Genomic DNA, 12,085 nt, shown 5'->3' with positions numbered 1-12,085 from the left:
GTGTCAGATGTGGGGTTAGGTCATGGAATTAGTGTATAGTTATCATGCCACGTGTTACAGGAATAGGTCACCTCTCTTTGGAATATCAAATCTGCTCAGCCCGCTGTCATTATGAAACAGCTTTGAGAACCCCTTTTGCATTACTTGAATAACTACACTCTTCAATTACTCATCTGTGCAAGAATTAGATAATGACTTGAATAATAGTTCTCCTGATTACAAAAGCGGCTAAGTATGAGCGTGAGCACAGACAGCCTGACCTACACAGATCTTGCTCTTGGACCACTGTCTGTACTGAACTCTCTTGCGGGCTACTTTGCCCCTGCCTTTTATCCATGCGGTAGGCTGTGTCGCCTCTTCCACGTTTCGTGCTTCCAGACACCACCCTGCGGAGCCTCGTATGACCATATATGGTCACTGCAATGGAGTGCTATGCCTCCAAGCTCTACATGTGAACTCATGTGATAGTTTGTGAGAGTATGTAATATTTCTGACTAATGCCCAAACCAGTGCCCTTCCTGTGCCATCTCCTTTGTACTTCGAGTACTTTCTAGAAAATTTATTTGTTCTGGCTGCTGTTCTGTTGCCTTTCAAGCATTGTATTTTTTTTAAATATGTGACACCTTCCACCTTTAGGGAAACATTTTTAGGTGCTGTCCTCAGCAACTACCAATTTTTATATGAGGTTTTTCACAAATTTTATTCCATTAATGGGGAAACACACACATTTGTTTTACACAGTAATGTTCAAAAGACACACACAACTGCTTTACAGCTGTCCATGACAGAAATACGTATAAATCAATCTTTTCCTGTAAGAGAAACATTTATATTTTTACATTTCACATTTAATATCATTGTTACATATTCTAATACCTGAAACCAGATACATTTTATATTACAATATGAGACATTTTGTATTACCCCACTAATTCTCTTTTCTGGTACATTGGGTATGTATACTATTTTACAGTCAACTTTGCAATGAATTACACTTGACACATTGGTGTACACTTCATAACATAATTACAATTTCAGTACTTGAAAGAGAAAACACTTTGCACTAGTTTTTCACATTTTCTACCAGTGTTATTGTTCATCAGCATTTGTCCATTTTTGTCTTAACACTTTGATAAACACCACTTCTAACATTTATCTGTCTCTAGAAGTCTTTCTTGCAGGGTGGTACCTGACACTATGCCTCTTTGGGCACTGATTTATTATAGTGTTTCTAACACATATTTTAGTGAAACAATCATTATCTATAGTTTTGCACACACATTTAAAACAGTCTCTGCAACATTTACAATATCTGTATATTCAACATAATATTACTATAATTACTACACCAAAGCCTATTAGACTCAAGAAAGAGAAATGACTTAACGAGATGTCACTGAAGGCATTTATCTCCTGGTATTCAGTCTCACTTTGTAGGTCATCCAACTTGTCATTCAGCTGTTAGATCATCTCAATGGCTAATGGCTAGTTGTAATGGCAGTTCCAAGTTTCAGTTCACTTATATTCTTCCTCTCATTATTCACTATGCAGCAATCTCTTTCTGTGCTTAAGTTCAGCACTATATCACTACTGGGAACATTTGTTCATATTATATGTTCAAACTGAATCACCATCTGAGCCATGTACCCATAACATTTACTTAAAAGTTGTATCTTCCCTGTGCCTCAGAGCATGATATCTATGTGATTTACGTCATGACAGATGACTGTGATGCGTTCATCTACTGGGACTACCAACAGCCATTCATTATTACTTAATGGTGTCCACAGACTTTCATTTAACACTATTAGCTTTTGCACACAGTCCTTCTGTAACTGCTCATTATTTAACTTTGCATACTGACATTTTGCATCATCAATTAGCAGTAGCTCTTTCTGTGGGGCAATATGTGTAAATAGATGTCACATTCTGTCCACTTTTGACAGTAATGGTAGTATTTTATATAGTTTCTCTGCTAGTGGGATATTTAACACATAACTTAAGATGTTTCCACCAGTAACAACATCCAGATCAATCATTCTGTCTACCTTAATGTTGACAGGGAACTGCTTGTCTTTGATGTCTTTGTTTATTAGTTCTAGGTCTTCATGATTTGAACTGGACTGATCAGATGCAGTTCCAGAATACCTTTCTGAGCATTGTTGACAGTCATTTTCCCATTCCAGCCCATTGAAAATGGCTGTCAGTTATATCAGCTGTTCGGTAACTGTGATCAAAATTACTACCTTCTGAAACTGTTTGCCAATAATATTCTCAAATTCTATGATGTGCCAGCTTAATTGTTTCATTCCATGCATGATAATTTCCTCATTTTTGGCTATGGAGCTTACCATTTGAATAAAAAAGTCAAGGTTTCTTCAGCTGTTGTCACTTCCTCCTTCAAAAGTTGGAGCAGCTGTTTCTGTTCTCCTTCTAAGACATCTATTGAAGTATGTGGTGTCATCTTTGTCTAGTGTTCTAAACAGAATTTTATGGACCTCGTCCATGAAGTTTAAGATTCCTCATTTCTTTGCATGGGATTCATGCCATGCCAATTGCCTAGTCAGGCCCAGTGACTTTTCTATTTTTCCTACATTCCATTTTAATGCAAGTTCGGCACTGTTACATTCTGTTGCCATCATATTCAATAATTCCAACCTGTCTTTACAATATCCAATTGCTCACCTTGTGAGAACCTCAGTTCCATTAAATTAAAATAACACAATTTACCACATTACATTGTAAATTTTCGCTTGGTCCACATTATCATAATACAGTCCAGGCGACAACTGGAACTTTGTTGCTTGCGTGAACAGTTCTTGCCTGGAGTGCTCAACCCCAGTGAGCAGTAGGATAACGTTGACGTAACAGTAAGTCGCTGACATCTGGAATGAGAAAAATTCCTGCAGTCTGTTTGCATGAAATGCAAAATATTTATTTTGTCTGAGACAGATTACAACATTAGTCCCCCTTTTTTCCCCTGTATATCCATTGTGGATGACAAACTGCAACTGTGATTTAAGTTGACAATTTATCTGGTAATAAATATGCAACCAGTCCCTTTTTACGATTTATTCAACCATGGACATGTTTTCGAGCCACTGCAGATGGAGGTGTTACAAGAACATTACGTTGTGGACCATCACATGTTTACTTTCTGTGAAGCGGTGTAAAACCAAGTGTAGCTAAATACTGTGCAATTTGTGTACAATGTTTAATAATTTCTGTTATAAGAAGCTATCAGATATGGATATCACAAGGCAGTACACTCACCAGCACTGCATCTAGCTACACTTGATCCACAACATAATGTTCTTGTAACACCTCCAACTGATGATGAGCCTGCAGTGGCTCAAAAACATGTTCATGTTTGAATAAATCGTAAAACACGTGGTTGCATATTTATTACCCGATAAATTGTCAATTAGTCCCCTTTGTTTGTATCACCATGTATGAACCTCGCCATTGTTTATCTCACTTACATGTTTTACCTCCTCATAAGCTCTCGTTAAACAATAGAACCTTATCCCCACAACGGAATCACTTTGGCTTCTGGGTCCCATCTTAATATTACATATTTTTTTATCTTACATTCTGCATTCTGTGTTCTTGCACATTGGTGCATTTCTTTAATGTGTTCCTGTAGCTCTGTCACATAATCATCAAGATTATACCTCACACCATCTTGATATTTTTGTAGTATCCCTGGAATGCTACATATTTTTCCAAAGAACAATCCATGTGGCATGTAACCTGTCACTCTATGTCGTGTTGTATTATACATAAAAACTATGAATGGAACTCAACTGCCCCAGCTTATCTGGGCTGTATTTACATACTACCACACCATCTCAGTTAGTGTTTGATGAGATCTCTCTAATGCTCCATTTGTTTGAGGATGGTAGCTTGCTGTCACCTGCCAGTGGGCCCTGACCCAGGCCATGGCTTCTGTTTCCATCATGTCTTGACCTAGGCTACCATCACCTTCTGGTCATGCAACAGCTGCCCAGTTGTTTTGACCGAAGCCAAAAGCCAACCAGAGCACTATTTGTTGGTCTCTATACCTCCTTTCTTGAACTCTGTGACCCATTTTTGCACATTTTTGACATCCACACACTGTGACCTGTAGACTTCACATAACTGACAGTGAATGTGCCCTCGGCATTCAAAAAATGGTTCAGATACCTTTTCGTCACTGTCTCCCTCTGCTAATTCCTTCCTGCATAGAATACTGGTATTGATGGAGGGGTTTCTCTTACTGTTGTAACAGCCATTCATGTAACTTTTCTGGATGCATCACATTTACTTTCCCTTGATTCAACATTGCCTTGAATATAATAATAAATTCTAGTTTCTACTTGTCTTCCAATTTCATTACCTTCATACCCTCTCTGTTAAACTTGCTACAGGTGTTTTAAATATTCCATTACTTCCTTGTCTGGCCACTTACTAGCCACTTTCGATATCTCTATCATACATTCAAACAGTTGAGCACTTTAGATTTTGTGAGACACAATAACAACTGAAAAACATTGCACACATCAATGCATCATGTCACATCTGCAATGCAAGTAAGTGTTTTCAGTCCACTCAGGGTGCATAGATGTGTAAATAAATGTTATGCAGCCTGAATGACTGCTGTTGCAATTCTAAGTATTCTGTGAGAAATAAAAGCAATGAGTGTAGGTATAGGTCTGTAATTTATACAGTGCAGTCTCTATTGAAAAGATGTATGCCTCTCAATTTCTGAGTTTTATTAAAAAAATATTTTTTGTGTAGGGAGACAAAATTCCAAAATCACGTTTTGCCAATTTTACAATTCTCTGAAAACAGACAATGGATATCACAATTAGTGTTCTAATATTATCTGCTTTTCTTCAAAAGACCAAATGACTAATTAATTGATCTGTTTTAGGTGTTCTCTGTAAGTCAGCAAAGGTGGATACATTGTGATCCTTGTGAAAATGCCTATGATAAACCTTTAATGTATGAAGTAGGTTGGAAGAAAAATCTTTCATACGTGATTGCTTTTTCTTATGACGATGTACAAGATGTCACTTGGCGCTATACCTGCAATTTCAGTTCAGTATTAAGGCGCAGAAATTTGTGCTCTGAGCAGCAGCTCTTGGATATTATGTTTGCTGTAAGAGAAAAAAGACAACGTGGTTTGTCATTGGCAAGAAAAGAGTACCTCAAGAAGCGAATGTTAAAAGAACTTGTGGAATTTCTAACACCTCCAAAGCAGACTGATGCAGCATATGAGGTGAGTTCATGCAATGTATTAAAATTTATACTCGTACATGAGAAATACATACACACTAAATTACTCTTGCCATGGCCACGCAAGTGTGCATTTGGGTGTCTGTGTGGTTCTGTGTGTGAATGTCAGTAATATTGCTAGACAAAGAGCTAGTGCTCTAAAGCTAGTGTGAATATTGTTTTCTGTTATGTGTTTCTGTGCTCCGCGTATTGATCTGCTCTGGGAGGGGGATTACCTTTCCTTAATTCTACGGAAAGTTTCTCAAGGAAGATTGGAAACAGTGATTGTTGCTGAAAGTTTGTAACTAAAACCTCTTTCCTCATTACCTTAGCCAGCTTCATCCTGACCCACAACTTCTTCACTTTTGAAGACCAGACATACCAACAATTAAAGGGATCAGCCATGGGTACCAGGATGGCCCCCTCGTACACCAACCTATTCATGGGTCGCTTAGAGGAAGCCTTCTTGGTTACCCAGGCCTGCCAACCCAAAGTTTGGTACAGATTTATTGATGACATCTTCATGATCTGGACTCACAGTGAAGAAGAACTCCAGAATTTCCTCTCCAACCTCAACTCCTTTGGTTCCATCAGATTCACCTGGTCCTACTCCAAATCCCATGCCACTTTCCTTGATGTTGACCTTCACCTGTCCAATGGCCAGCTTCACACGTCCGTCCACATCAAACCCACCAACAAGCAACAGTACCTCCATTACGACAGCTGCCACCCATTCCACATCAAACGGTCCCTTCCCTACAGCCTAGGTCTTCGTGGCAAACGAATCTGCTCCAGTCCGGAATCCCTGAAGCATTACACCAACAACCTGACAACAGCTTTCGCATCCCGCAACTACCCTCCCGACCTGGTACAGAAGCAAATAACCAGAGCCACTTCCTCATCCTCTCAAACCCAGAACCTCCCACAGAAGAACCACAAAAGTGCCCCACTTGTGACAGGATACTTTCTGGGACTGGATCAGATTCTGAATGTGGCTCTCCAGCAGGGATACGACTTCCTCAAATCCTGCCCTGAAATGAGATCCATCCTTCATGAAATCCTCCCCACTCCACCAAGAGTGTCTTTCTGCCGTCCACCCAACCTTCGTAACCTCTTAGTTCATCCCTATGAAATCCCCAAACCACCTTCCCTACCCTCTGGCTCCTACCCTTGTAACCGCCCCCGGTGTAAAACCTGTCCCATGCACCCTCCCACCACCACCTACTCCAGTCCTGTAACCTGGAAGGTGTACACAATCAAAGGCAGAGCCACGTGTGAAAGCACCCACGTGATCTACCAACTGACCTGCCTACACTGTGATGCATTCTATGTGGGAATGACCAGCAACAAACTGTCCATTCGCATGAATGGACACAGGCAGACAGTGTTTGTTGGTAATGAGGATCACCCTGTGGCTAAACATGCCTTGGTGCACGGCCAGCACATCTTGGCGCAGTGTTACACCATCTGGGTTATCTGGATAGTTCCCACTAACACCAACCTATCCGAACTCCGGAGATGGGAACTTGCTCTTCAATATATCCTCTCTTCCCGTTATCCACCAGGCCTCAATCTCCGCTAATTTCAAGTTGCCGCCACTCATACCTCACCTGTCATTCAACAACATCTGTGCCTCTGCACTTCTGCCTCGACTGACATCTCTGCCCAAACTCTTTGTCTTTAAATATGTCTGCTTGTGTCTGTATATGTGTGGATGGATATGTGTGTGTGCGAGTGTATACCCGTCCTTTTTCCCCCCTAAGGTAAGTCTTTCCGCTCCCGGGACTGGAATGACTCCTTACCCTCTCCCTTAAAACCCACATCCTTTCGTCTTTCCCTCTCCTTCCCTCTTTCCTGATGAGGCAACAGTTTGTTGCGAAAGCTTGAATTTTGTGTGTATGTTTGTGTTCGTTTGTGTGTCTGTCGACCTGCCACCACTTTCATTTGGTAAGTCACATCATCTTTGTTTTTAGGTATATTTTTCCTACGTGGAATGTTTCCTTCTATTATAACTAAAGATAAAGTACATATGAAGTTAAAGAATTATTTTAGTACATGAATACATGAAATATATTTGATATGACGTCTACTACTTTCTTCACTGTTCAGCTGTAGAACCATGTGTAATGGATTGTAGTATCCACCCCACAACCAGGATGGGCTTTTAATCAGTTAATCTCTCACCATCTGTGCTTTCAAATTACATATTAAGTCCTTTTAAACTGGTATCTGGTTCATCTCTTAGTTTTTGAGCAGTTATTTCCATTTATTATTTTTCTTGTTATTATTATTATTTTAAGCAAAGCTGGTCTCTTTGTGATCCTTTTCATGAGGAAGTGTCAATTTTTCAGTGTTATATAATGGTTACCGATATATTTACAAAGAAGTGTACAGTTTGCTTTTTGTGCTGACATTTAAGTTTTTGAGTGAGACAAATAGTGTCCATAGTACTTCTTAAATTATCTGTGCTATAGGTTGACATCTGACAATGAGAACTTGATAGAGCTCATCCAGTACTAGACTGTTAAATCACTGTAAACTTTGAGTGTTGTGTGCTAGAGATTATGGAAACATGTGCTTTGGAACTTCGGTTGTGAGGGTCATAACAACTGAACTCTTGGTGATTGTAAAGGTGAAACAAGGAAGGTTAACATAGTAAGAATGTACTATTATACTGCATATAATGCAGATGGACATGGGTCATCCAAAAAAGGAATGTGAAAGGGAAGATGGAATTCAGGTGGGTCCAATCAAAAGAGTAAATATGATGTTAGAGAAAATAGCTGCCTTTGTGTAGATATGTATGATAGAATGTATTAAGGCAAGTTTTATCTGTTTCAAAGCACAAACTTGATGAGTGACTGACAGTATCTCTTTAGCTTGGAATACAACATAGATTACAAATGTGGGCTAACCTTTATTCAGTAGGAGGAAGTGACTTGTGAATGAACTGCATGTTCATCAGTGTGAATGAAGACAGTTTGGGGAACCTGAAGACAGTTTGGGGAACCTGTCAGCTACTCCTTATCTAGTTTTGGAATGTGATCAGCATATGAACTGAACTCACAAAGGCCTTAAAAGAGACTGCTTTGAGCATAGCTGTGCTGAGGTAAAGCCCTTTTGGAATATTTCATCAAACTATTCCAGCCCTGGCAGTCTTGTGTACTATAGGTAGGGTCATTGAATGCCCCATTAAAGTTCCTGGGTAAAAATTTTCTGCGAGTAGCTGACTGAGGAAACACATTGCATCAGGCTTTGGACATGTCCATCTCCTCCTTTGCCCACAGTTTCTTACATGCAGTTTGATTAAATAGACAATAACATAGCCTTTAGAACCCCAAATGCTTCTACTGTTGTTCTTATTTATGAAGAATAAATTGCAGATTAGAATTCAAAAATAGGTTAATGGTGTTGGAGAGGAAGTTAAATAAACAAGAAATAAGATTTTGTAGGGTTATTAGAAGTGTGCCAAATAAAGAATACCAAAAAGAATTAAAATCAGAACATTCGTTGTAGTGTAAGGAACATAACCCAGGGAAAAGCCAGATTTAAACTGTCTTGTAAACAAGGAAATTAAAGACAAGCTTACAGATATTGAAGAAATTTGAGACAGAATAGCCAGACTTGTTTTAAAATATGAAACATATTCCATGGAAATCATTTAAGTGTATGCACAAACATCTAATGAAGATATACGAGGTGTGATTGGAAAGTTTTAAGAATGGATCCACTACTGCTTACTGGTTTGGTGGGCGGGTCCACAGAGGGAGGGGAGTGAGTCATTGCCTTGTCCTTGAATGCCCTCTGACAGGACACTGTGTTTCCTTTATTCAGTTCATTGTGGCAGCTGGTTGAGTGCAGGTCTGTTAGGGCTTGTTGCCGGATTCTGTCTGCTTGAAAATGGATGTAAAAACGCAGCAACGAGTTTGCGTAACATTTTGTTTTAAAGCCGGGAAATCAGCTTCTGAGACTTACGAACTATTAAAACAGCTTTTGGAGATAATTGTGTGAGCCAGTCAAATGTTTTTGTCTGGCTCAACAAATTTAAAAATGGCCGTGAATCATTTGAAGATGAACCATGGTCTGGCCGTCCTTCCACCTCAAAAATGAATTAAAATGTTGTGAAAGTTCGCAACTTAGTGCACTCTGATCATAGACTTACTCTTAGGGAGATGACTGAAGAACTTAATTTAAGTTTCTATGCAGTTCAGTCAATTTTAACTGAAGATCTGAACATGCGTCGAGTGTCTACAAAATTCGTTCCAAAAGTGTTGTCAAGTGACCAAAGACAATACTGACTTGAAGTGTGCCAAGAACTGATTAATTGGACTAAAAATGACCCGGATTTGTTAAATAGGGTAATTACAGGTGACAAATTGTGGCTATATGGATATAATCCTGAAACCAAAGTGCAGTCTTTGCAGTGGAAGACTCCAGGTTCACCATGAATGGAAAAAGCATGGCAAAGTCAGTCGAAGGTGAAGATAATGTGGGTTATTTTTTTTCATTGTACCAGTATTGTGCATCATGAATTTACAGATGGAGGACAGACAATTAACCAGGAATGCTACAAATGGGTCCTTGAGTGTTTGTGTGAAAAGGTGTGGAAGAAAAGACCTGTATTGTGGAAAGACAGGAGTTGGGTGCTACACCATGACAATGGTCCAGCTCATCGTGCCTTCTCCATCATTGTTATATAATTCTTTTGAATTCCTGTGCTTCCACAACTGCCATATTCCTCTGATTTGGTCCCTGTGAAATTTTCACCAAAAGGGAAGCGATTTGACTCGATTGAAGACATCCAGGCAAATACAGAGCACGTCCTTAACACATTTCAGGAAAAACATTTCCATGAATGTTTCCAAAAGTGGAAACACCGTTGGAGTCGGTGTGTTCAGTCAGAAGGGGACTATTTTGAAGGAGATGCATCACAGTAGCATGTAAGTACCACCATTGTACAATTACAAGCCCGTTCTTTAAACTTTCCAATCACACCTCATAGAAAATCTCTATGAAGAGTTATAGAAACCTATAAATAGCAGTGAAAACAATTAGAAAATGATAATAGCAGCTTTTAAACAGAAAATAGGATGAAAAGAGAACAAATTTACAATGGGAAACTTCCCATGTGTTCCCATACATGACATGTTAGAGTTTCCTGAATTGAATAAAACTATTTGAGAATATGTGAAAGGATCCAAAGAAAATTTGATCAAGAAACAGCTTTCACAAAAAGGATTATAAAACAAAAACAGGTGCAGGCCACATTTCTTCAGTTAATGTGGCAGATGGTACAGAAATGGGCAACACACTTAAAATTGCACACACATTTGAAGTTTTCTCAAAATATTTGTATAACTCAGGAGATGAATCAGAAACAGATAACTTTTAATGAAGATAATTACATTCTCTGAGCAAGTTTGAATTAGGTGCTTAAGACCTTTAAAGATATTGTTATATAATTCTTTTGAATTCACCACTCTTTAACAGCCAGAGATGGATTTTCCAGCACTTGATACATCTGCTAGATTGCTTTAGACTGAGCTAAAACTTAAAATTGCTTCATGTTATCCATGTCTTTTCATATCATTTTACTTGATTTGTATTTAGTCTATGAGCTGTCGTCATGTGATTTGAATTTTTGATTTGATATCCTTTTTAGAAATCATGCTTAACATTGCTAACATTGAAAGTCAAAACCACCTTTATTTTGCAGTGAAGCAAAAGGTTTTCTGGGAGATTGCATCCAGGATCTAATGCCACAAAGCCTGATATGAAAACACTGAACCACTTGGTTTTTGATATTTCTTGAAAACTGTCTTTTGAATTAAAATGAGCTTTTTCAGTGGAGGAAGTGGGGAAAAATATGCCTATACATACAACAAGGTTTCCATAACAGCTGATTATTTAAAATCAAATGCTTTTGTTTAAAATATTTAATAATAATGTAACTGTGGTAACCCACAGTTTCAAACTTGATCATGCCCTGCTGATCTATTGTGTTAATTCAACTAGTAAGCAATGCTTCAAGGTGCCTAAATTTGGCCGCTGGGAGGCAGCTCATGCAGGTGCCACCGAGCACCACCACTTGAAAATCTGTCACATGTCATTCTATATAATCCTGGAGCAGAGTGGCTTCTCTCTTCCTGCAGTGGTTTATACTCCCGTTCAATTCACTTTGCGTGCAGAATACTGTATGTCTCACTAGTACCGACTCTGCTATGTATGAAGATTGGAACTTAAATAGTGGTAACTATTTATTCACAACTGATACAAAAGAGTTACATGTTTGCCCCTGTTACTGTCCTCAAAGTAATCACCCGCATTGTGTAGAACCCATTACCAGCGATGTGGAAGGCATAGTATTCAGTTAGCAGAGCCTGTTGACGGTGCAAATGGAGCAGTCTACTGCCTGTCAAATCTCTGGAAAAGTTCTGAAGTGAATGCCATGAAGTAGTTCCTTCATCTTCAGAATCAAATCAAAGTCATAAGGACTTAAGTGCAGGGGGTATGGTGGATGGTACAGTATTTGCCAGTCCCATCGACTGAACAGAGCAGCCACAGCTTGGGCTGTATGCACCCGCGCATTGTCGTGCAAAATGATGGGTGGGTTGTGCAGAAAGTGTCACCACTTCTTTCGCAAAGCTGGTCACAGGTGATGCTCCAAAATGCAGTAATACTGTGCACTGGCAGTCTGCCATGGAGAATGTAATGCGTTAGGATAACACCATCACAGTCATACACAAGAATCACCATAACTTTAACCATACTGGGGCTCTGACACACTTTCGACTTTTGTGGTGACTCATAATGATGCCATTCATTG

General features: G+C 39.2%; 1 protein-coding gene across 1 annotated transcript in view; it reads left to right on the top strand.

The window, feature by feature from the left end:
• Nucleotides 1-12,085, top strand: part of LOC126188921 (peptide-N(4)-(N-acetyl-beta-glucosaminyl)asparagine amidase) — a 62,325-nt gene that overhangs the window by 36,328 nt on the left and 13,912 nt on the right. The window contains exon 5 of the mRNA XM_049930636.1: nt 4,916-5,263. Coding sequence (XP_049786593.1) covers nt 4,916-5,263 — 348 coding nt within the window. The remainder of the gene's footprint in view (nt 1-4,915; nt 5,264-12,085) is intronic.

The sequence above is a fragment of the Schistocerca cancellata genome, chromosome 5 (genome assembly GCF_023864275.1).
Source record: "Schistocerca cancellata isolate TAMUIC-IGC-003103 chromosome 5, iqSchCanc2.1, whole genome shotgun sequence".
In the NCBI taxonomy this organism is placed as follows: domain Eukaryota; kingdom Metazoa; phylum Arthropoda; class Insecta; order Orthoptera; family Acrididae; genus Schistocerca; species Schistocerca cancellata.
The sequence above is the reverse complement of the archived record's forward strand: the minus strand, read 5'-3'. Positions and strand labels throughout refer to the sequence as shown.